Consider the following 27185-nt stretch of genomic DNA (forward strand, 5'->3'; position numbering starts at 1 on the left):
CGTTGTTACAGACTGTGGCATGTATCCTGTCTGTGCACTTTCTCCGAGCACAGTCATTGCGCTCCTTCTGGTTCATGGCAGCCGCACAGTAATTTACGTTTCCCTATGGGTTATGGTGGAGCCCGGCTTGTAAAAGTACATTAATGTCTTTGAGATTTTCCTGATGCCTCAGTCTGTCCGACAGAGAAATATAGGAGCTAGATTTGAACCTCGGCACATTATTGCCATCTTGCCACCTTTGTTGGTACTGCAGAGGTAGCTGCTGGCTGTCATTGGTGGTTGTCTATTGCTTGAAGCTTGATTAACGTATTCTCTTCTCTGTTGCCTAGGTTCACCATGACTGAGCAGTATCAGGATTATGATGCAGTGGGGGACCACGCCGGTGATGACACCAACTCAGTAGTCGCTGGTGGAAATGAAGGCGGTCACGCACAAGAGGGTGTCATCAGGCTGCCAACTGCATCACAACATGGAGATGGTGAGTGGATACTTTACACAAGCAGGGCAACAAGCAATGGTGTTGTCGTTGGCAACCAGTTAGTTTCCAACCCTATTTTTTGGGTTAGTAGATCAGAGCTGCAGATATGTGTAGCTGTTATGCAAGCGGGTGTGGACCCACTGCGCCACTGAGCACCTATACCCTGGAGGAGCTTAACTAAGTAACTTCCTCTGATAGGATAGTCTTGGGTAACTACCCTTAGTCTAGGGTAGTTACCACTCCAGAGCAGTCCCCGGGTCAGTGGCAGCTGACCTGAGGGTCAGAGATACCGGTGCAAAGCACAGAGGGAAAAGACATGGTCAGGAAGTCCGCAGTCAGGGCAGGCAACAATCAAGCAAAGCCTGTAATCGAATTCCAAGGTCAGGGCAGGCGGAAATCAAGCAAAGTCCATTTAATCGAGAAGCAGGGTCCGTTACACAGTAAAGTAGAAACAACAGGAACACCTTCACTCACAGGAACTAGACAAGGCTAGGAACCAACGTTGCTCAGGTGCCTTCCTGTAGATGGAGACTTCTTTAAATACCTCCTGCAGACCAGCCATAGCGTGGGGAAGATAGGAGGCGTGTGCATGCTGCCTCACATAAGGAGGACAGTCACGCCAACACACACCCTAAATGCACACAAGGAACTCTGAGCCAGAGGAGGGAGATGCTGGTGGCAGGAGTGCAGACCACAGCTAAGAACCCCGCTGCCCGTGTCTGTCAGCATGGCGTGCAACAGCGAGGCGGAGTGAGGAAGCCCGGCGCCCCTACCTGCGTGTGAGGACAGAATCGCAGGCATGGGGAGCCAGGTTAACAGTAGCAACAGATCACTTTTATTATGATCTATGGGAATATCCACCAGTAAGCTTGTGGGAGACAGATGGCATTGAGAAAAACGCATCCTTGTAGACAGGGGCGTAGCTAAAGGCTCATGGGCCCTGGTGCAGGAGTTCAGCTTGGGCCCCCTTCCCTCAGAACTTTGTAGCCAGGGGCAGGGAAGCACATAGCCTTCGTGCTGCCTGCGGCAAAAATTTAAATGGCGCCCCCCCATTCTAAATTCTTGCCCTAACCCCTTCCCTCCAGCCAGAAGTGCAGCTTAACCAGCATACACTTTCTATAATACTGGTGTCTTCTTATGCGGCACAAGGGTCTTTGGGCCCCCTCAGGCTCCTGGGCCCGGTAGTGACTGCTACCTCTGCACCCCCTATAGCTATGCCCCTGCTTGTAGATATAGATCTTAATTAGTCTCAATTAGTGTAGTATTTAGGTATCCTTACAATATGAGATGGCACCATGGAGGTAGCCTTTGGCATTTCATAGATTTTTAAGTCCTCTCCCAGTCATCATTGTTTGTCTTTAGATTTTACTGTTAATGCTTCTCTGAGTTTCCACCATATTTCACAATCCTTCGAAGCCTAAAAATGTCTCCTTTTATCTTGATCTTGCTGACGCCCCCTGCTGTTACCATGGCAGAACTACCTTGTTATACATTGCCTCCCCTTTTACTAAACCCCATCACAATGGCTCCTCTTGCTGGCATTGAAGAACTTTATGACCCCATTGTGGATGGGGAACAGTTTTTCTGTAGTTCCTCAGGTAAGGTCTCCTATCTACTTGTAGGAAGTAGTGATCATTTAGATCCTGTGCGTGTTTAGATGTGTACATGTAGAGTATAGAGAATATTGGGGCAGATTTACTAATACTGTCTAAAGGCCCCCATACACAATGCATTGTGAGCTGAACCCACTAATGTGTATTAGGAGCTCCTGACTCTCCCTGATAGATGAAAGGTAGCTGTCAGGTAGCTTTTTCCTCTCTCCCCAGTGGCAACACATATATACTCAGCCAAAACAAGAGTGTCTCTGTATGGGGGAGTCGGGGGAAGTTGGGAGAGATAACTGTCATCTGAACAATGTGAATGGCCAGCTTACAGAGGTTGTCCGAGATAATTAAAAATCTCGGAAAAAAAGCAAAAAAACTACAACAACAAAAAACATGATATATTCATCCCTTTCTCCAGCACTGTTCTCTGCAGTCCAGTTCTCCTGCTACTGGATACGACACATGACCACTGCAGCCAATCACTGTCCTCAGTGGTCTACAGCTGGGGAGAATGATTGACTACAGCCGTCGCTGTTGCTGTTTGTGAACAGACAGCATCAGAAGTATATGACCAGAATGGAGCTGGAGAAAGGGGTGAGTATATAATGGATTTCTATTTTAAGCAATTTTAGGGGTTGTCTGAGATTTGTTATTATCTTGGACAACTCCTTTAGTATAAACTTAGCCTATACACTCTACTGTAGATTTAACCACCATTATCTACAGCCACTTCTCACTTTTCCTGAGAATAGGGCATCAGTATTAGGAGCCTGGAAAACCCTTGTGTCGCAGCCTAATAAATGTGTTTTGAGTCATAATTCTGGGCCATTCGCATTAATAAATCTACCCCATTGTATGAGGTCTGGAATTGTGACATTCTGATAGCATAGTTTATTACATTACAATATTGTAGGCTTATTCACTTACTGATTGTTTTATAATTAATATAATGTATACTTAGTCTAAAGCCCAAGTCATGTTTATCTTGAAGAAGATTGCTAATAAGCCTGAGTCATTCATGCCGCATAGTATATTGATGGGGTGGCACATACTGTATAGCACTGAAGTCAACAGTGAATATGGCATTGTTACAGTAGCTGCAGCAATGGACTACAGACAGAAAAGACCCTTATAAAAAAGAATTCAAATTTTTTTTAGCATATATTTTTATGTGTTTATGTTTCACTCCTGCTTTTGGCTTAAAGTGTCACTCACCTTTCAACAAATTTTGCATTAATCAATAGTACAGAGTGTGCACACAGGGAAATAACACCATTTCTGGACATTATATCACTTGTATCTGGCAGTTTTCCTCTGTGCATAGTAAATGTCTAATTTGCAGTTCACTCAGACCTGGCGGGTGGAGACTAGCTGCCATCCACTGCACACAGAAAGTAGAGGAAAATCTGCTTCTTAACCTTCTCTTATGCACTCAGAGGAAGCATCGGGATCATGGAGGACATTACAGAGAGGTACTGACCTGTATGGTTGTGAATAAATCACTTACAAAGTTTGTATCTCACCCCATGTATTGTAGCTCCAGCAGTCTGCTTGTCTGTCTGTGCTTCTGTGCACCCCCCTCCCCTCTCCATAGACTTACATAGACATATGTAATATGATCCTCCTGTGAAGCTGGTCTGTCTTGGATGGGATTAAGGCATTTTTCAAAGTGAAAAGTAATAGCAAAGGGGGGTGTAAACAGCTGATGACATGAGAACTAGACATTTCTCACTAATAGAACATATTACAAAGTTTCTTGTGGTCGCTTGTACTGTTGATTTATGCAAAGTTATGTGGAACGTTAGCGACTATTTAAAGAATAAATGGAAAAACATAAGTGTTAACGAAGCCTGTGTTGCACTGTCTAGATTTATTAATGGGAGTTTTCTTTTGTAAGAATGTTTTGCTTTTACCTCAAGTTGCCATGGTTTTGAAGCATGGATTTTGATTCCGTGGATTGTACATTGCTTGAATGTGTTACATCATTTTTTTGACCACACATCACACTTCCTGAACATGTGAATATGCGCTAACAAACACTGCACCTGTGTCAGGTGCTCATAGTCAGATAAGGTTTGTAATCTTCCATTCACTGACTGCAAGAAGAGATCTTGAAGGTGGTGAGGAATTGGTACGCAAAGAATATTAGGAAGTTGCAACACTTTTCATTACTCAGTGATTGAAGGGTTTTCGTGGGAGTACATAATAGGGACATACATTAGGGACTTCAGAATTTTCGAAAGACCTTACTCCAAATTGGACTTTTCAGTTGTTCGTAGATGAGGTGCAGTGCCAAGCATATTCACAGGTACAGTAGGAACAAACCACTGTGCTCTGGACCTACCACAAATAAACATAAGGATAAGACATCAGTGTAAATCCCTAAAAAACCCATTTAAATCCTTTAAAATGTAAACCATGACGTACATTTTTGCCATGATTATCTCAGGTGCTGTCAGTGCACCTGCGAGTTCTGCATTAGGATCAGCTCTATAGTACACAGCCCTGCTCCTGCAACAAATGCCAGGATCGTAAGTAACCCAGATCCTGGCAGTTTAACTCCTTATATGCTGCATTTAATAGCAACTGCAGTATGAAGGAGCTCATGTGAGGCGGTCATGGAAGCTCATTGGTTATTTTTGTAGCCAGGGGGGCCTAACACAGGCCCCTGGGTCTCCCAGTGGTATCTGCATATTAGGCGATGCCAAAGGCAATATATTATATTTGACCCTAGATGACAGCAAGAAAACCTACACCTCTTTCGACAAAAACAAGCTCTCCTTCTGCTACATTGGCAGAAAATTAAGAAAGGTATGCAACATCAAAATGACTTTTTTTTCCATGAAATACATTTTTAATGTGCAAAAGTACTGAAATGTAAATAAAAATATAACTGTACATAAAATCATAGGTTTTTATTTGATATTAATAAATTCTGAAGAGTAGACCTCACTTGCTGTTTCCACTATGACTTGTCTGTCTTTATGCCAGTCCAAATACCCCAGGCACAGGTCTTCCACATTACCCTGGAGATCAGATTCACATTTCAACATTTGACCGGATGCACTGGCATTCCATGTTCTTTTCACCCTCTCTGTTACTAGGACAGAGCTGTGCCCAAACCAGAGGACGCAGGAAATAAGTTAGAGTTTCTTTTTGTTAAAGGGAAACCGGCTGGGCTCAAACGTGAAAGTGCAACACTAGTTAATTTGTAAAAGTTTAAAAGTAATATGTCATTAGAGAATAACCTATTGAATCAAGTTTTATTTCTTTAGACTTTTTTTAATGATTTTTTTTTTACATTTTTCTTGTCTATATTTTTAAAAAATGCAAACATTTTTCCTGACATTTCCTTTTCTGTGGAGACCATAAAAAGTAACATCTATATACAGAAAACACAGAATCCACCATTCACAATAAGCAATGGTCAAAGCTTGCCTCCTCCCCCTCCCTGCACAATGATTTTTGTACAGATCACAGAGCATACAGTGCCTATTCACCCCCCTTGACTTTTTTTCGTATTTGGTTACATTACAGCCTTAAGTTCAATGTTTGGTTAATCTGAATTTTATGTGATGGATCAGAACACAATAGTCTAAGTTGGTAAAGTGAAATGAGAAAAATATATAAATAAAACTATTGTTTAGAAATAGAAAACAGAAAATTGGCTTGTGCGTATGTATTCACCCCCTTTGTTAGGAAGCCCATAAAAAGCTCTGGTCCAACCAATTACCTTCAGAAGTCACATAATTAGTGAAACGATGTCCACCTGTGTGCAAACTAAGTGTCACATGATCTGTCATTACATATACACACTTTTTTTGAAAGGCCCCAGAGGCTGCAACACCTAAGCAAGAGACATCACTAACCAAACACTGCCACGAAGACCAAGGAACTCTCCAAACAAGTAAGGGACAATGTTGTTGAGAAGTACAAGTCAGGGTTAGGTTATAAAAAAATATCCAAATCTTTGATGATCCCCAGGAGCACCATCAAATCTATCATAACCAAATGGAAAGGACATGGCACAACAGCAAACCTGCCAAGAGACGGCTGCCCACCAAAACTCATGGACCGGGCAAGGAGGGCATTAATCAGAGAGGCAGCACAGAGACCTAAGGTTATCCTGGAGGAGCGGAAGAGTTCCACAGCAGAGACTGGAGTATCTGTACATAGGACGACAATAAGCCGTATGCTCTATAGAGTTGGGCTTCATGACAGAGTGGCCAGAAGAAAGCCATTACTTTCAGCAAAAAACAAAAAGGCACATTGTGAGTTTGCGGAAAGGCATGTGGGAGACTCCAAAAATGTATGGAGGAAGGTGCTCTGGTTTTGATGAGGCTAAAATTGGCCATCAAAGAAAACGCTATGTCTGGCGCAAACCCAACACATTCACCCAAAGAACACCATCCCCACAGTGAAACATAGTGATGGCAGCATTATGCTGTGGGGATGTTTTTCAGCAACCGGGACTGGGAAACTGGTCAGAGTTGAGGGAAAGATGGATGGTGCTAAATACAGGGATATTCTTGAGCAAAACATGTACCACTCTGTGCGTGATTTGAGGCTAGGACGGAGGTTCACCTTCCAGCAGGACAATGACCCCAAACTCACTGCTAAAGCAACACTTGAGTGGTTTAAGGGGAAACATGTAAATGTGTTGGAATGGCCTAGTCAAAGCCCAGATCTCAATCCAATAGAAAATCTGTGGTCAGGCTTAAAGGGAGCCTTTCACCTATACTGACCATTATAGAATACTAACACCATTATCAGCATTATAGTCCCCATATTGGAATGCTACTTACTGTTTAGCTGTCCGTCGCTTATTTTAAAAAAAAAAAAAAGTTTTATTCAATATGCAAATTAGGTCTAAAGGTGCCCAGGGGCGGCGTTCAAGCGGCCGGTGCCCAGGCCCCTCGTTGCTATTCATATGAAACCTTCCCCCTTTCACCCCTCTGGCCCGACCTAGGTTCGCCGCACCTGCGCACTTCATTCCCCATTATGGGCAGAGGCACAAGAGCGTTTAATGCGCATGTGCCGGAATGGGGAATGAAGTGGGCAGGCGCAGCGAATCTTGTGAACGGCGCTGCATTTCTGAAGAACCTAGGGCGGGTGTCAAGATGTCAAGATCTTGTACAGAAAATCTATAAGAAAATAAAAGAGATTAGAAATAAGTAATATTTCTCCTCATGCCTTATTTAATTAGTAAAAAACATGTAGATGATGCATTCTCTAAGAATACACATTGGAAATCCAGGGAATTAATAGAAAGCAGCATTTCATCTCCATTGACTTCATTTAGAGTGACCCCATTCTGTTAAGATAATGAAAGACACAGCTTGAGACTGGTGTGGACTCTGGAGACCAAAAGACACGGATTGCCAAAAACGGGTTCCCAGCTACTGCATGAATGCTCCTCCAGATTACACAATGAACCTGTGTCACTTGTCATCCTATAAAGACATGCAACCGTGTCCAGCCCCAATTTAAATCTTATAAAAGTCTGTTTAAAGGCAAAAAAAGACTATCCATTGTAGGATGCAAAGATTTACAATTTTCTAAATTGCCCAAGATCTCTGCTTGCAGTCACTGAGAATGAAAATCTTGAAGCACATTACAGTACAGCACTCTAAGAACTTTACTGTTGGAAGACATACACCGCTGTGATTACAGTATGCAGGCCGCAGTTTACCTTGTAAAGAAGTGGTGCTGTGCATATACTACTTACACCTTGTGGCAGATCTGTTACGGGATCGGTATAATGGTATGGTAAGCCGCAATACCGCACACAACAAAAGCACAAGATTGGTGCCATTTCCGGAAGAAAGAAGCCATGTCTTTGTAGTCCGATATAATCCTTTTAAAGGAGTTGTCTCACAATTTAGCAAATGACATTTATCGTGTAGAGAAAGTTAATACAAGGCACTTCCTAATGTATTGCTATTATCCATATTGCCTCCTTTGCATCACATAATACACTGCTCATTTCCAGGGGTCACAGACATCGCTAAAATCCAGTAGCGATGGTTGCGCTTGGGACACAGGCGCAGCAGGTCCCGCCTAGGGACACAGGCGCAGCAGGTCCCGCCTCTGCCACCTTGTATGTGCGCTGCAGCGGTGGCTGTAACCCCTACATATAAGCAGTGTATAATTCGGTGGAAAAATAAATTAAGCCAGCAAAGGAGGCAATATGGACAATCACGATACATTAGTAAGTGCCTGGTATTAGTTTTGTCTACATGATAAATGCCATTTGCTAAAGTGAGACAAAACCTTTAATTCTAACTCTGGTGGTATGTAATACTTGGCATTATTTTATTGATCTGCTAAATATTTTTTTTAATAAAAGCATACCACATTTTCTTGGGTCAGTCCCATGTACAGCAAGTTTAGTTTTCTGTATAAAAGGATTAAACATGTCCCACAGTTTGAGATTTCAACTTTGGTAAGTATTTAATGTCTCTAACAAGGCTTCATTCACACGACCATATAAATGAATGGGTCCTCATCCGTTCTGCAGTTTGGCGGAACGGTTGCGGACCCATTCATTTCAATGGGGCCGCAAAAGATGCGGACAGCACACAGTGGACTGTCTGCATCTATAGTTCTATTCCCGGCAAAAAAGATAGAGCATGTCCTATTCTTGTCCGCAATCGCGGATAAGAATAGGCAATTTGCGTACCGCAAAATACATACAGTGGTCTGAATGTAGCCTAGTACAGAGGGTTCTATAATCAGACGTATGCTGTGCACCTCCCATTCTGTTCGATGTCATACACTGATAAATACGTTATACGGATGTGCCATAAACCACTCGCCAGTCAGTCTCCTATATGACTCCCTTTAGACACTGTTAGCCAACTCAAAAAGTGGCGCACGTCACCCTGGGCCTCTTGTGTCAGCTTTTCATTCATGACACATTGATAAACCTGTCTACTGACACTAAAATAACAGGGACATAAGGGGTTATTAAAAGCTGCAGTAATCCACACCAGCTAGACAGCGGGAGGCCGTAGGTAATCTCATGCAATACCAGAAGAAGAATCAAGCGTCTTTATACTTGCCCTGGGCACTGGCACACATTGGCACCTTGTTAGTAAAAGCTATCCCTGACCAGCGCTGCGTTTGGAGACGAGACAATGCCGGCACTCAGGCGTTACGTAGATAAGTTCAGCATGGGTCATGTTCACTGTACACATCCTTAACGCACGCTGTTTTATTATCCTGTTACAGACGGAAGCATTGGTCTGGAGGACGACCTAGCTATTGGTGAAGCAGTAAAAGAACAGGGTCATACTGAGATCCCTGAGGCAACCACTGGTAAGGCAGAAGATGGCAGGGGAACAGTTACATGCCGTTGCCTCTCTTGGTACGGCGCTGCCTTTGGCTCTGCCATCCTGTCGCCTATGCTTGAATTTACATTTCTGCTCAGAACTTCTTGATGCAGAGCATGTGTGCATTGTGTGTGATAAAGGCAGGCTATGGATCAAAAGCATTCAGACAACCTTGACTCCCAACATCCAATAGGATAGAGGGCTAGTATATTCCATTCACTATTGAAAAGCACCAGTGATGAGGGAATCCTCCTCACGATGCCACCATCTTGATGGCAGCCACATAAACAGTAGCATCCCATAAAGTAACTGGGATGTATGTCAAGTACACTATTGCCTTTGTGCTCCTACCCGAGTTAGGCTCCAGTCACACGTCCGTGTGTGTTTTGCGGATCCGCAGATCCGCAAAACACGGACACCGGCAATGTGCGTTCCGCATTTTGAGGACCTCACATTGCCGGCACTTAATAGAAAATGCCTAATCTTGTCCGCGATTGTGGACAAGAATAGGACATGTTCTTTTTTTTTTCGGGAACTGAATTGCAGACCCGGAAGTGCGGATCCGCAATTCCAGATCCGGGCTGCACATAGTTCGGCCCCAAAGAAATGAATGGGTCCGCATTTCCGTTCCGCAAAATGCGGAACAGAATTGCGGACGTGTGAATGGAGCCTTATAGGTACATGTGAGGGATATTGGATGTGAGGGTCTGCTTTTTTGTTTCCTCAGAAACAGTGTGGCTATGGCCCTGGGCTATGTTTGGTACAACAAGTCTGAGCTGCAATAATAGAGACAGCCTGTGACCAAGAGTATCGCTGTTTCTGGAAAACAAGAGCCACAGAGTGTAGACCATTCCTGTATGACATCCACTTTGGATCGAATTAGAATACTTAAAGAGGTTGTCCGCTTTACTTATATTGATGACTTATTCTCAGCATAGGTCATCAATATCAGATCGACGAGGGGCCGACTCCCGACACCCTTGCCAATCAGCTGTTTGAAGAGACTGCAGTGCTCGTATGAGCACAGCCTTCTCTTCATTGTTTACCTGCTCGCCTTCACAACTGCACTGGTGAGCAGGTGTAACTACTACTATGGCGTCCCCATTCACTTCTATTGGATGGCCCCGATCTGATATAGGTCATCAGAAAGCGGACAACCCCTTTAAGGTAGCTACACACAGTAGATTAGTCATCTTAACTTAGCGATTTTGTTGGTCCCAGCTTTTCCGCAACAGAAGAAAGAAGGATCGGGCTGTTGGATTCAGCATGAACGATCATTTGTTCTTAAGGGAGATAAGCTACCATCTGAGGTGTCTGGCAGCAAGGATAGCTTAGCTATCTAATATGTAATGCCACCTCAAAGGGCTTGTCCTATCTGGACATGTATGTCTTATCCACAGGATCTCATCTCCGCTCCTGTCTTAAAGACCATGCCGTGGATGGAGAGGAAGCTGTGCAAGCGTGGTTTTCTCCATTCACTACTATCGGACTTCCTAAAATATGCCTGCCTTCAATAGAGAGGATGCCACTCTCCGTTTGCTGCTATGGGACTTCAGAAATAGCATGTAAGCATGCTTGGCTATATTCGGAAGTCCCATGGCAGCGAATGGGGTCAGCCACGCATGCGCAGCATCCTCTTCATTCATGGTGTGGTCCCTTTCTTGACATAGTTCTGTTATATGGCATATCCTGTGAATATGCTACAATTGTTAAGATGGAACAACCCCTTTAAGGAGAAGAGATAGTGAGTCGGTAGATAGAGTGTTCCACTGTAGCTACTGATATAATTCCTCTTATTCACACAGACTCATATATGACTTTGTCCCATTGCTTTCTTTTATCACACACTTTAGTTGCCTTGCTGCTTCTACTAACTTTGCTCACTACTGTGTTTTCCTAGCAGTTTCCTAGCATGTTCCCATTTTATATAAAGCTTATCATTGTATAATGTAAATTAAATCAACCTCTTGTTTCAGTTGCTCAAGCTGAGATTTTACAAAATGATAAACTGAAACAAAATGTGTTTAGCCTAAAGTAGCCTAACTTTTCATTATAAACAGTTGAAGCTTTAGTTACATAAGACATGAACAAACCCTTTAAATCTAACTTCACTTTTCTAACAGCATGAGGACTTTTTTCTCTGCCGGTTTACTGCAGTTGGGTTTTCTTTTTGCTTTGCTGACTCTATTGCTATTGGAAAATAGTCTTCTCTTCTCCTCTATCTTCTACAGCGATTATTCTTAATTTTCTTGCCTGCCTCTTATTTTATTTCTGTCCTATTGAGAGCTGATCATAAAACCATCCTGTTAAACTAGAATAGCAGCAGCTAAGATAGACAGCAACCAGGGGCTTGATTCCTGATGACTGCTCTTAAGTTTAAACAACAGTACCTTATTAGAGGATGCAACAGTGACTTAAAATGTAGTTATTATGGGTGTGTTCATTTATGCAAGACCAACTTTACCAGCCTATTACCACATAAAGCCAACGTCTCGCTAGACAGCTATGAACTATTGAAGATAACCTTAAAGGGGTATTTCCAACTTGGACATTTATGTCATGTCCACACTTCATACTGACAGATGTGGGTACCACCCCCATTGGGACTTTACATATGTGGAGAACCAGGGCCCCCAGATGCCTGACTCATCTTGAGGTGGGCACTTTCTTCAGGCAAAGAATTAAAGGGCTGAACTCGGACATATCCCTGTTTTCACCTAGGCAGCCCCTCTGACATTTCATCGCGCAGGACAAGAGCTTTTTCTGGAGATCTGGTGATGTACCGGGCTCTCCATAGGTAAGTTAGTGCCCGGTGACATCATTGGTACTAATGGGTGGGCTGTAGCATAGCCCTAGGCTGTGAAACAGCTAGGGCAGCGCTAAATCCTGCCCATCAGTGCCGGTGATGTCACCTAGCAGTGAAAACTGTAAACAAAAACCCTTGCCCTGCGCGATACAGTGCAGGGCAAGGGAGAGCATCGGAGCATGAAATGTCAGAGGGGCTGCCTGGGTGAAAACAGGGATATGTCTGGGTTCAGAGCTGAAAGGTAGTAACTTTAGTTACTGTAATTGTCAGCCAAACAGGCCAACAGCTATTTGTTCAGACCCCCCTTATATACACACTAGAGTCACATTATTATGATCACCAGTTAATATCCAGAGTAATCACCATGTGCAGCACAGACAGCAGCTAGAGGGGCTGGGAGTGACTCAATAAGGCCCTGGTAGGTTGTCACAGGTATCTGAAGCCATGCTGACTGCAGTGCATCCCACAGCTACTGGAGGGTGCGTGGTAGAGATCAAGGTGGCCCACAGATGCTCATTTGGGTTCAAGTGTGGGGAATTAGGGGGCCAGGGTAGAACTTGGAAGTCTTGCTCTTCGAACCAGTGTCGGAAATTTCTAGCTGTGTTACATGTTACATTGTCCTGCTGGAAGATCAGTATCACTGCCGATATCCAAAACAGTAAGTGGTTATAATAATGTGACTCGCCTGTGTACATGTATTTTCAGTGGAGAGAAGGTAATAAGCTGCTGTCACCTGACAGTGGCCTTTCCCTGTGAGAAGATAGGATCGGGCCTGGTAACATCCAACATACCTTTATTTCCCCTCAACATCTGTGATTGGGGAAGAGTTGGGACACCCCTATACATATTAGACAGGCTACCAATTCCAGTTTAGTTTCATCTAATGTATATGGACACTTTTAGTTCCTGTGGTAATAAATGATCATAATTGTCACCAAACAAGATAATTGTGACCAAACACAGTTTGCACTTATTATAGACTAAGAACCAGGGCTATTTCTATATTCTAGAAGAATCATCAGCTCTTTTCCCCCAGTGGCAGTATCACACTGACAGATGCACCCGATCCTCAGCTTCCTATACATGTTGGTTGAGGCCTTCAATGTCACAGTTTGGTTAATCATTTAGTGGGGGCAAAGAGAAGCTATATCGGCTTGATACCAGCATCTATAAGATGCCCCTAGCTCAGTGCACACTTTATTAGTGTCAATTTATTAGTTTAAAGTTGTACAACCTTACTTTTATTTATATGTGGTCTTTGGTGTGATTCCTTAGAAATGACCAAGACTATTGAAAACAGGTTTAGGCCTCCAAGATTATGGGGAAAATTGCCCATACACTTGGTCATGCATTACCATTGCTGTGGCTAGCTTCTTGGCATCTGAGATCAGTCAGTTATAGTTACTGAGGACTTCTCACTGACCTTCACTTTATATCCTTCAGCCGAAGAAGCTGGTGTCGTTAACACCCCCAGCCAAGAAGACCAGGCTGCAGAGAGTGCAGCGAAAGGTACTTGTTAGATCCACATGCCTACAACCTATAAGTTAATACTAATTCTTTACTGAGCATTTTTTCATATTTGTAATCTTTTACAGGGGTGCATCTAGCCTTTATGCTGCCTGAGGCAAAAACTGAAACGCGCCCCAACCCCCCAATGCCAATTTCTTAACCTAACCCCTTCCCTCCAGCCCTACTGTTAAATAAATATTTGGAAAACATTACATACAGAGCTATAAAACATACAGGGTAATACAGCAACACATACGGTGCCCATTGTGCTTCCTAATACTATACTGCAGAAACAGATAATCCCCCTTCCGCTGCCCCCCCCTTCTTGTCCCTAACTGGCGCTGCCTGAGGGAATCGCCTCACCTTGCCTCATTTGTGGTGCACCCCTGATCTTTTAATATGCAGAGGAGATGGTAGATTTGGCATCTAGTGCCACAAGAAAATTTATATCTCCAATATCCAATAATATTACCATACTACAAAATGAGCTGTATACATTGCTTATTGTAAAATGCTTATTGTAGCCTGCGTCACCAGCTACTCTTTCTTTTTACTTGCAGTTGGGAAGGCCAGGTAGAAAGCATATATACTCAGACAATCTTTTATACTGAGTTCCATTGGACAAGTGCTTGTGTTTTGTAGGTCCCCTCAAAGACTCTTGAAAGACTCTCAAAGACTATTTGAGGTGGTGATATACTGGTTTTCGTTAAAGTTCTCCATGCCATCTATTGAGCAACCTTCTAGTTTACCAATCGTAAGAACTATGCTGGTCGAGGCTCAAATATGTCTTAAAGGGAACCTGTCATCAACTTTATGCTGCCCATACTAACGGCAGAATAAGGTAGAGACAGGTGAGTTGATTTCAGTGGTCTGTCATTTATAAGTTAAAAGTAAGTGGTTGCTGAGAATCAACATCACAATCATTGCAGACTAGGCCTGGAAAAGAGTCACGGCCACCTGAGAAGAGTCATGGTTATTCATGAATTCCTGCCCTCCCTGCCCACCTGCTGATGACTGACAGGCTTCTACCTAGTTTTCTCCCTTTCTCTCTAGGAGAGAACTGCCAATCATCAGCAGATGGACGGGGAGAGCAGGAGATTATGAATAACCAGGACTCTTCTCAGGTAGATTTGACTCTTCTCAAGGCCTGGGCTCCAATGATTATGATGCTGGTTCTGGGTAACCACTTACTTTTAGCTCATGAGTGACACATCGCTGAAATCAGCATTTCTGTCACTATTTTATGCTATCCTCAGTGAGGTCAGCATAAAGTTGATGACAGGTTCCCTTTAAAGACTATGTATGTTTCTATGGCTTTCAGGGTGCAGTCCTAGAAGATCCGAGTTCAGATTTGCATAGTAAAGTAATAGGGTTAATACTCTAAGCTAATGTTCTCAAAAGAAACATTATAACCATTGATTATCCATTATGAAAGTATGGATGGAGATAATTGCCAACTGTATTGATTCCCATTGTGCATTTCAGTGTCATCTGTCAGACGTTCTTTGTGGTGGTATATGTTTTCTTTGACAAATGATGATGCATATTCATTACATTCTTTTCATGTCAAATGTGCAATTTCACCTGAATCTTAGAGATAAAAATTCCGGCAGCCGCAGGAGAGATGGAGATTCAGGAGTCCTCAAGTAGCACACCAGTAACAGAAGTGGGTACGGGAGGTGATAAATCTATAACAGAACGTGATGTGGATGATTTGTGTGTCATTACTGGAGACACATATGAAGATGTCAGTCCCGGCTGGACAACATTGAGTAATGAATTTACAGAACCTTCTGAAACTCAAGACAAACATGCATTAATCCAAGAATCCAATGGGATTGTTACTCACAGGGATGATGATGATGATGATGGTAGGTTGGAAGAACCCAGATATGAAGGTGGGGAAGAGGAGCAGGATAGCACAGTATCTACGGAACTACAATTTGGTCTACAGCCTGAGACTAATGGCCTTGCATTGGACGTAGAAGAAGCCAACAAGCTCCTCGATGGCTCAGCTTTTACAGAATCAAACAACAAACATGAACAGAAGCCACATGATGACATAGCAGCTGATTCTTTTCCAGTAGAAGACCAGCTAGTGCTCACTCGCCGACAGCCATCTGTATCTATTTACCAGGTAGAGGTTGATGCCAACAAGCCAATAGACGGCAACAAGATATCACCATGTGAAGATGACATTACACCAAGCCAGGACACATCAGAAAAACATTCGCCATCTCTGGGTGAGGTTGTGGGAATCCCTAGGAAACGAGTATCTCCACATGGATCTGGAATACCCGTCAGCAGGGTTCCTGTATTTAAAGGTGTGTTCCCACTTGTTATCTTCTAGTGACCAGCCTACTAAAGTCTCCAATCTCCCTGGGCTGCCTTTTGCTTTCCTAACTTGCTTGGAGAAGGCACCAGAATTAATAGCACATGCCCACCACCTGCTCCATCCTTCTTCACATCCTCGTATGGTTATCATTGTTTGGTTTGCAGTTGCCTCCCAGCGCATGACGCATTTTGCATGATCTCCACTTACCTCACTGCATGTCATGCCACGTATACTCATCTAACAGCGAGAGGCACTAAGAAAATTTGTGTGTACAATAAATTTATTAGATCAAAAAGATGGACAATCAAGCAGAAATGAATGTGTTTTAGTGCGACTAATATTTATGTCGAGTTTGTGCCCTCAACATTTGATGAGTAAATGAAATGGTATCTGAAAAATACTGCAAGGTAAATGTATAAGGATTTCCTTGGTGATTGCGTTTTATAATAGTGCACTTTATACGGAATCTCATGTCTACATCAACAATAGATGTCAAAGGAAGAAAGATGGGCCCTGCCTCTCAGAGAGGTTTGTGTACCTAGGTAGGTAAATAAATGAATATTAACTTATATGGATATCCAAGAAATAGTACCTGGTGGAAAAGGGAAAGGGCTAAAAGTCCAAACAATGTTTATTTTTCCACATAAAAAAGACAGCCGTCCAACACAATACAGGGCATCCAATAACCATCAGGGTGCCTTCACATGCGGCAGATTTTGTGTCAGAAAATTCCAATCAGTTCCATTCACCTTAATGAGGCTTGCAGAAATCCAGGTGCTTTCTGCCACAAAGCATATGAAGTATAACATAAAACATCAAATAAACACCTGCCCGTCTGGGCGCTAACTATACAGAGACTTCTCTCTCTCGCAACCTCTCACGGGCTTTGCACAATCACATGGTCAAACAGCCACCGTGCTTTGATCCTGACTGAGGCTTTGAGACTTCCATTTATTTCCCAGTAACAATCCCAGTAGCCATGCCTGGGATCGCCTCAGGCTAGGAAAAAGTTGTGTACGGATTGTGGGAGGGAATGGCATATCCCACTACCTACCTACATGCCATTCCTTTCGAATCCAGCCCAATCTGTGCTTTGCTGAATCAACTTTCTGGATTCTGTTTTACCTCTTATATCTGTATGTGTTTCTTACATTGGCATTTACTAAATGTGTAGTAGCAGCTGCAGAGTACTGAGTGGGTTAACACCGACATTATCCATGATGTCACCACTTAAACTTCTGCCATTTGGGGCTGCAGCCTTTAAACTATATTTTCAGCAACATACGTCCCAGCAGTCTGGAAAATAAACATACCATGAGGTATAAACATGAGGAATAGAAATACAGGATGACTGAACACACAAATAATCCTGAGAGCATCCCACAAGCATGCTGACATTTTTACTGATGTTTCCCATCTTTCTTACTACCTGATCTATGCAGAGGTCATTAGTCGGCATTGTGAAGGCAGATAGGGCCAAATTTATCATTAAGATTTGTCACGTTTGTTTGACTTTTTCAAGAAGAAGAACACTGAAAACTATGCCAGCCAGGGACTGCCGGATGCTGGACCTAATTTATCATGAGGCGCACACCTCATCATAAACCAGGCGCAGTATCCGGCAGCGCACCTGGTTATCATAGCCGCTGGGCTATGATAAATCTGACCCATAGTGTTTGTGTTCTGTAAGCATCCTCTACTTTCTGCTCATCAGTGCCAGACATTAAATCCCAGTATCTACTCCTTTATAGTCCATACTGGCCTTTAAAGGAACGTTCCATTAAAGTGAATGGGAGCAGCTCTGCAGTAGCCACTGCACAGTGTATGAAGATGAGTATTTCCAGTGCTTGGTTCCAGCACGGCCGTTCCTGATAACAGTTAATCATTAATAGTTAAAGGGATTGGCCACTTTCTGGTTACTGTTGACCAGTGTGTATGTAAGATGACTGGATGGCACTTACGACTAATATAGCCTTTGTTGATACTATGCACCATGCATCTTGTTGGGCAAGTCTGATCGGTCTGCATAGAGGTCCTGTTCATAAAATGGCTGCTGATGGAGAGTCATGTGACCAGACATGGCACTCCGCCTCCTCCAATCAACTACACTTCACCTGCCATCTGCACCGTTTGGAGTTTAATGCAGGTGTATTGTGTGTGAATGGAGGAGGAGGAGGAGTAATGTCTGGTCACATGACCCTTCTGCAGCCATCTTATGGGCAGGACCTCTGCGCGGACAGCACAGGACATTTGCCCAAGTAGAGGACAAGTCTCACTTATTAAGACCAGCATTTTAGACGCTGGACTTAATCACCCCTATACCTGGCGGTTGATCCGCTGCAGTTATGAAGAGGTGCAGGCCTCTACATAACTTCGGCGGATCCACCGCCGCTTTTAAATATAAGACAGTTTCCTAGCTGTCTTATATTTAGACAATTTTCTACGCCTAAAACAGATGTACGAAGTGGTAATTGAGACGGGTCTGCCAGCACTTCCCCGCCCACACCACTATCACTTTTTAGGCCTGGCGTAAGTAGGGAGAAGTCGCACACTGTGGCACAGAGAATCTTTGCGCCGCAATCTGCATCAGAAATACGCCTCATTTAGGCGAATTTCGGTTTAATAAATGACCCCCTATAATAGCAAATGCCATACAGTCTTCTTACATACACATTAAATAACAGCAGCTTTAAGGCCCTTTAAAACCCTTTTTAAGTGGTCACCTAGGCACTTCCGCAAAACAGCCGATTCAAGGGGCTAAGCCGCCTGTGCAAGCAGTGCTGCCTCCTCATTGTTTACATTGGACAGAGTATTGCAGCCTTGTCCACTTTATTATATGCTTCTGCATAGAAAAGTATAGTAGATCACACATACCTAATAAACCATATACTGATGTATACCATCCTGATGGATGCCAATTGGACATTCTTTTGACCTCAGTCAGGTAATAGATGTATCACCTATCCTGTGGACAGGTTATAAATGTCCATCATGGGGAATCCCCTTTTAAAAAAATGTATAGCCTTTCCTCCTCCATTCCCAATCTGCAGGCTCCTTAGCTCACATCTCCCAGAATTCCACACTTGTCTTGTGTCAATACAGATCTTTCTCTGGTGACTTGTGCCATCTAGTGTAATCTTTATACTGTGACCCAACTGCAGTAGAGAGCGTTAGGCGGGGCGGACTGGCCATAGACCCTACTGGGAAATTTCCTGGTTGGCCGATGTCTAGGGGGCCACCTTTCGGCCAGCAGCCAGGTACATAGAGATCTGATGCTCTCAGCGTTCATTAATGTAGGAGCCTCAGGCACTTATGCACCTGGCCAGTGGCTGAATTTAACTATATTGCCATCCTCAGGATGACGACACAGTTTCATACTGTGGCGCAGGCGGCAGTATTTTATGCTGCAATGTGGTATTTGGTTCTGCTAGGGAGCTGGCATAGATTTTGACAGGTGTTGGATATGTTGAAGTTATGTAGAGGCGGTGCGTCTACATAAATTTGGCACATCCACCACCAGCTAAAGGGGTATTAAGACCGGCCTCTAAAATGCCGGTCTTAATAAATGACCCCCTATATTCTTATTTTATTAGGACTTTATGCATGACGTTTGATCACCTGAAGGGAGGCTCTCCTGACATGTCTCTTTGTATAAATACTTATACTCGTATTTCCATAAAATAAGTGTGGAGCATCTATTTGTGCAGTTCCTTTGTTATTCCTCCTAGAAATATATAACTACATTGACATCTATGAGTAATTATGTGCTGACAATTCAGGCTGTGTAGGGACACATCATATTTGCTGTGCAGAAGCAATCAGGCAGTGATGATGATACCCAGTTGTCAATTTATTCATTCATTTCCAGGAGGGATCAAGGAGGAATGGCACAACGTCATATTTGTGTGAATAGCTATTCTAAAGCTTCATTGTCAACGGCAATGTATTAAATATGTCATATCTAGACTCCGGTGAGATGGATCAATGAACTAAAGGCCCTTTTACACTGGCAGATGAATAGCCAATATTGAGTGCCGAATGATGATGTAGGAAGTAGATCAGTGCTTTTGGTTCTGGTGATCATTCATTCAAATTCATACTCTCATGGAGTAGATTGCTTGTAGACAGCACATCCTCCACTTACAGGAGGAGACTCAACAACTGCTGATGGCTGGCATGAACATTTATTCAGCCGATCATTGGGCCTCAAGTTTTAGTACTTATCTAGCTGATCCATATCCCATGCATGCTATATTCATAGGACTCATTATTATAGTCACCCCGTTAATTATCTTTCAGTGCTCAACTATTAAAGGGGTTCTGCACTTTCATTTAACTGATGATCTATCCTCTGGATAGATCATCAGCTTCTGATCGGCGGAGGTCCGACACCCGGGACCCCCGCCGATCAGCAGTTTCAGAAGGCAGCGGCGCTCCAGCAGCGCCGCGGCCTTCTCACTGTTTACCGCCGGGCCGCTGGCCCACTGACGTGAACAGAGCTTAGCCGCGCCCACGCTAGTTGATAGTAGTCGTGACGTCAGTGGGCCGGCGGCCCGGCGGTAAACAGTGAGAAGGCCGCGGCGCTGCTGGAGCGCTGCTGCCTTCTGAAACAGCTGATCGGCGGGGGTCCCGGGTGTCGGACCTCCGCCGATCAGAAGCTGATGATCTATCCAGAGGATAGATAATCAGTTAAATGAAAGTGCAGAACCCCTTTAAAATGATTGAATAATAAATTGCTTTTCTAAAGATGTGTTTATCTAAGGCGCTTTTCACACGAACGATACGGATTGGCTCCGGATGCATTCAGGGTGTGCTCAGTGAAACCTGCACCATTTTGCAAGCAGTTTTGCCTGCGATTGTGTTCAGTTGTTCAGTTTTTTCCAGGCGGTTGTAATCTGTTTTGCAACTTACGCATGTGAAAAAAACTGAAGGTTTACAAACAACATCTCCTAGCAATCCGGATGAAATGCATTTTTCACTGAAGCCCCATTCACTTCTATGGAACCAGAGCTGCGTGAAAAACCCAGAATATAGAACATGCTGCGATTCTCACACAACGCAGAACTGATGCATCAACAACATCGCTCATGTACACAGAGCCATTGAAATGAATGGGTCAGGAATCAGTGCGGGTGCTATGAATTCACGCATCACACCCGCGCGGAAAACTCGCTCGTGTGAAAGGGTCCTAAAGGTGGCCATACACATTAGTTAGAAGTGGTTGATGGTTGAACATCAGTTGAACAACTATACACATATTAGTTCAAACTGGCCATACAGGTGAAACTCGAAAAACTTGAATATTGTGCAAAAGTTCATTTATTTCAGTAATGCAAATTAAAAGGTGAAACTAATATATGTGATAGACTCATTACATGCAAAGCGAGATATTTAAGGCCTTTATTTGTTATAATTTGGATGATTATGGCTTACAGCTTCTGAAAACCCAAAGTCACAATCTCAGAAAATTAGAATATTGTGAAAAGGTTCAATATTCTAGGCTCAAAGTGTCACACTCTAGTCAGCTAATTAATCCATATCCCCTGTAAAGGGTTCCTGAGCCTTTAAATTGTCTCTCAGTCTGGTTCACTAGGAATCACAATCATGGGAAAGACTGCTGACCTGACAGTTGTGCAGAAAACCACCATTGACACCCTCCATAAGGAGGAAAAGCCTCAAAAGGTAATTGCAAAAGAAGTTGGATGTTCCCAAAGTGCTGTATCAAAGCACATTAAGAGTACATAGAAAGTTATATGGAAGGGACAAGTATGGAAGAAAAAGGTGCACAAGCAGCAGGGATGACCGCAGCCTGGAGAGGATTGTCAGGAAAAGGCCATTCAACAGTGTTGGGGACTTTCACAAGGTGTGGACTGAGGCTGGAGTGCATCAAGAGCCAGCACACACAGACAGATCCTAGACATGGGCTTCAAATGTCGTATTCCTCTTGTCAAGCCTCTTCTGAATAACACACAACGTCAGAAGCGTCTTACCTGGGCTAAAGAAAAATAGAACTGGTCTGTTGCTCAGTGGTCCAAAGTCCTCTTTTCTGATGAAAGCAACTTTTGCATCTCATTTGGAAACCAAGGACCCAGAGTCTGGAGGAAGAATGGAGAGCCACACAATGCAAGATGCTTAAAGTCCAGTGTGAAGTTTCCACAATCTGTGTTGATTTGGGGAGCCATGTCATCTGCTGGGGTTGGTCCACTGTGCTTCATTAAGTCCAGAGTCAACGCAGCCGTCTATCAGGAGATTTTGGAGCACTTCATGCTTCCTTCCACAGACGAGCTTTATGGAGATGGTGACTTCATTTTCCAGCAGGACTTGGCACCTGCCCACACTGCCAAAAGTACCAAAACCTGGTTCAATGACCATAGAATTACTGTGCTCGATTGGCCAGCAAACTCGCCTGACCTGAACCCCATAGAGAATCTATGGGGCATTGCCAAGGGAAAGATGAGAGACATGAGACCGAACAATGCAGAAGAGCTGAAGGCTGCTATTGAAGCATCCTGGTCTTCCATAACACCTCAGCAGTGCCACAGGCTGATAGCATCCATGCCGCGCCGCATTGAGGCAGTAATTGATGCAAAAGGGGCCCAAATCAAGTACTGAGTACATATGCATGATTATACTTTTCAGAGGTCCTACATTATTCTATTTAACATCCTTTTTTTATTGATTTCATGTAATATTCTAATTTTCTGAGATTGTGACTTTGGGTTTTCATAAGCTATAAGCAATAATCATCCAAATTATAACAAATAAAGGCTTGGAATATCTCGCTTTGCATGTAATGAGTCTATCTCATATATTACTTTCACCTTTAAAGTTGCATTACTAAAATAAATGAAGTTTTGTACGATATTCAATTTTTTTTCGAGTTTCACCTGTACTTGTTCAATGAAACTGGGCGATGGATGAACGTTCTTTCAAAGGAAGATCTTTTTTCCACGAATGGTCTTTCTTTGATCAAAAGATCTTTTGTCCCACTACTGGACAAATATATTAAGCATGGCCGACTTCTTTTTAGATGATGCTAGTCTGTCATCGGTCAGCTAAAACGATCATTCATTTTTAACTTTCACCCAATGAACAGTCGTTTTAGTTGAAATCGTTGGTCAACTTTGTTCTAATGTGTAAGGCCACCATAAAGGGATTCTGTCACCAGGATTTACCCTACAGAGATATTCATATGTGCCCATCAGTCTCCTTGCTTTGTATTAAATGATCCCACTCTTACTGCTTTGTGTGTCTTTTAATCGTCAAAAAAGCGATTTTATTGCTATGTAAATTACCTTGATAAGGAGCCCAAGGGGTTGTCCCACGATCCATTGGAGCCCGGCCACGCCCATCGTTCCGGAGTCCAGCACCGCCTACCAGTTAATTTATTCACTGCACTTGCCCTGACGTCATTCCTTCCACGCGCCGTAATCTCGCGTGCGCAGGGAGCCGGCGCATGCGCAGTTGGATCACTGGAGCCTGTGTCAGTAGTCCGCACGGGCGCAGACCACTGTGTACACTGCGCCTGCGCGAGATTACAGCGCTTGGAAGGAATGACGTCAGGGCAAGTGCAGTGAATAAATTAACTGGTAGGCGGTGCTGGGCTCCGGAACGATGGGCGCAGCCGGTCTCCAATGGATTGTGGGACAACCCCTTGGGCTCCTTATCAAGGTAATTTACATAGCAATAAAATCGCTTTTTGATGAATAAAAGACACACAGAGCAGTAAGAGTGTGATCATTTAATACAAAACAATGAGACTGATGGGCACATATGAATATGTCTGTAGGGTAAATCCTGGTGCCAGAATCCCTTTAAGTATGTATAATGTAGAACAACTCAGAGGCCATATTCTATTGTCTATTGTTTTGGCATGATTGTACATTAGGGGCTTTGGTTAAGATTGTCTTGATTTTTGTCAGTGGAATATGTAGATAGGTATGATAACACAATACAGCTGCACTTAGCTATGCATGAAAACTGGACCACAAAAGGTATGTACAGGTAAGACCTCTGGTATAAAAGACATAGAACACATACTTGTTGCTCAACGGAAAGTATGGTTTATTTAGATGCAACCTACAGTATACATTGAACATTGTCATCGGTTGCAAATATCTAAACAGATCTTTTTAAGAACATCTACTTGTAGGAGAACATCCACTACTTGTAGGAGATGGATGCACCTTCATGGCCAAGGACTTGGAGCTGGTGCTACATGAAATCTTGAAATATGTATTATATATTTTGTTTTTACTGTGTTGCAGCCCATGATCAAGAGAAGCATGAAAGAGACTCTCAAGAGAAAGTACAGGTAAGTGTGAAGGACCCGACACCAACCTTCCTAGGAGGGGATTCTCTTAAGCTGCCCATGCACAAAAAAAGTCTGCTGAAATTGGCCATTTCAGCCGACCATCATTCAAAAATTTTGTGTAGTGTAGGTGCTCACGATGACCAATTGCAGGCTGCTGACTACCAAAAATGTGATCTGTCATGCTGGAAAATTTTGGCCGTGGTTGGCTGAAACAACGTGTGTAGCATGAACAGGTGATCATTTGTCACTTTGCATGAGTTCCTTACCTTTTTTTTTCTTTGATGTTTGATCTACCATGATTGAGAGATAAAAGCCTTCCTTTAAAGGCCCTTTACACGGACCAGCAATTAAACAGATCATTGCTAAACAGCGTTACAAGTAACACTTGTTAGCGTTGATCTGGCGGTGTAAATGCACCGCTGATTATCCGATGAACAAGCAGAAAGCTCGTTCATCGGGTAATTGGATCTTTTGTGCAGGACAAAAGATCATCGTTTCCCAGTGGCAGATGGTGCTGTGTATACACGATCTGCTGCCATGAAACAACGAGACAGTATGGGGAAGTGCGATCACTCCTCCCCATACTCTGGGGGAGATCGCTGCATGTAAATGCCCCGGTCTCCTATGCTTGCAATCAGTAGATTGTTGGGAAGGAACAATTTGTTCATCGCTAGTGGAGGAGAGATCATCATGTCATCAGTAAAAAACTCTTTGAGACCCATTTACACAGACCACTTATCGGGAACAAATGATTGTATGAACGCTTATTCCGGTAATTGGCCAGTGTTTATTGTACATGTACATAGTGCATTCAGCTTGGATACCAACATTCATACATTCACCAAAGAGCAACTCAAATGCAAGATTTCATGTTTTTTCCTGAATACACCAGGAATTCATCTGCAATCATGTTTAATAATGATAGAAAGTACAGAGATCATTAAGGCTCAACAAGGAGAGAACTTCTTAATTATTGATCTAGACCCATGATCCTCAACCTGCAGCTGTCTGGGAATGCTAGGAGTTGTAGTTTTGTAACAAAAAATTCCCACAGGTTGGAAACTACTGTGGATCTCAGAATATCCATATCCCTTTTACCATGAGGTAGACTTACACTCTCCATTACCTTTTTGTGTTTACTTTGCATCATTTCAGTTTTTTTTACTTCATTGCTTTATTTAATTTGTGCTAGAACTTTATTAAAAGTGCAATTCAAAGGCTGTGCTGACCATAACGGGCTGAAAACGGAAAGCTTTATAGTTTTGGTTTAAAAAAAAAATCCAGAACAACAGGAACATAAGCAGCTTTGAAAATCTAAAGTGTGAACTGGACCTATGCACATACCATAGATAATGGAATGTTCACACAATAATGTCCCTTCTACTGCTTCTTTTGGGGCCACTGGAGAGATTAAAAGGAATTCATCCCAGATAGACGTTATTCCCTCTCTCCATTATAGGTGTCTCCAGCTTCACACTCAGTACAGTGTTAGCAAACGAGGGCACCTAGCCTGAGGGTCAAACAGTTAATCCGCGGCCTTCATATGACGGGGAAGTGATGTTCTGCCTAGTACAAGGACAGTGGCCATATTTTTACTCGTCTCGTTTGTGTTCTTCCCTTGAACAGAATGCAGTATGAATTCCCAAAGTTCATTTTCTTATGTCTTATGGCTGCAAGTACTGGAAAGTTGTAATTGGTCCCGGAGCTAGAGAATGGCACATTCATTGTTGAAGAAAAGCTTGAGCAGTGAAAACCCTGTCAATGGTTAGATAAGCCAAAGATGGTCTCCTCTATGTTTTCCTCAAGTGGAAGGAACAAGTATATTAGCACTATGTCGCCTAGTGATATCGGTGATACTGATGCCCAGTCATTTAAGAATAAATATACCCTATGAATTCTGGTCCAAGGCATGGTATTTGCTGTGAGAGGATGCATACTGTATCCTGTGCAGAAGCAAGAGGCATTTTACAGGCAGTGCTCCAATGCCACTATGGGGAAAGGTGGGTGTGGGAGGCTCATTGTGTGGAACCTCAAGGATTGCACTTTTAGTTCTTGATCTAGCAATGTCATCATGCATCACATTTTTAATTTTATTTCCACCATTTATTTTTCTGTTCATTTAATGTTTTGTTTTACGTTTGGAAGACATCTTCTACTCCACGCATTGCCAAACTCACAACAGGCAGAACTTCCACAATCCCCAAAAGATCCCCTTCTGCTAGCACAGTCACCCAGAAAAAAACTTCCACTCCAACAGTACCTCCAGCACGGAGCCTTACGCAGCGGACTTTCCCTGCGACGTATCGCCCGCTGGGTCCTTCACCACGGGCTAAGGTAAGGGGAGAACCAGGATGATGTTTAATAAAACCCACTGGTAAAGGTATACCACAATTCAGAAAACATATTATCCTGTAAATTAAATGAGAAGTAATATGACCAGATTGAATTCTATATTATGTCTCCAAATGCATTAAAGGGCCTCTGTCACCCCCCAACCCGGAATTTTCAGTTTTTGACTTATTATATTTGTTAATGTAAGCAGATTCCATATATGCCCCTCTTACCTCGGGCTGTGCAGTAATTACAGTAAAAAACGTACTTTTATGATATGTAAATTTCTTCACTACCAGCAAGTTGGGCGGACTTGCTGGTAGCCGCCGCATCCTCTGTTTGAAAAAACGCCCCCTCCTCCACTTGATTGACAGGGCCAGCGAGCGCTCTCCTCCTCTCACTGGCCCTGCCTGCAGCCTCAAATCCCGCGCCTGCGCGGGTCGTCATTCGGCGCAGGCGCTCTGAGAGAAGGAC

The 27185-nt window shown here is 43.3% G+C and overlaps 1 protein-coding gene across 11 annotated transcripts in view; it reads left to right on the plus strand.

The window, feature by feature from the left end:
* Window positions 1–27185, plus strand: part of LOC121005866 (microtubule-associated protein tau-like) — a 70398-nt gene that overhangs the window by 26695 nt on the left and 16518 nt on the right. For 10 of the 11 annotated variants that reach the window (XM_040438668.1, XM_040438671.1, XM_040438667.1 and 7 more), the window contains 6 exons: window positions 330–478; window positions 9316–9402; window positions 13666–13731; window positions 15327–16055; window positions 24334–24380; window positions 26526–26714. In XM_040438668.1, the coding sequence (XP_040294602.1) occupies window positions 337–478; window positions 9316–9402; window positions 13666–13731; window positions 15327–16055; window positions 24334–24380; window positions 26526–26714 (1260 nt within the window). In that variant the 5' untranslated portion in view covers window positions 330–336. The remainder of the gene's footprint in view (window positions 1–329; window positions 479–9315; window positions 9403–13665; window positions 13732–15326; window positions 16056–24333; window positions 24381–26525; window positions 26715–27185) is intronic. The other variant, XM_040438674.1, reaches the window with a different exon arrangement.

Source organism: Bufo bufo, chromosome 6 (genome assembly GCF_905171765.1).
Source record: "Bufo bufo chromosome 6, aBufBuf1.1, whole genome shotgun sequence".
Taxonomy (NCBI): domain Eukaryota; kingdom Metazoa; phylum Chordata; class Amphibia; order Anura; family Bufonidae; genus Bufo; species Bufo bufo.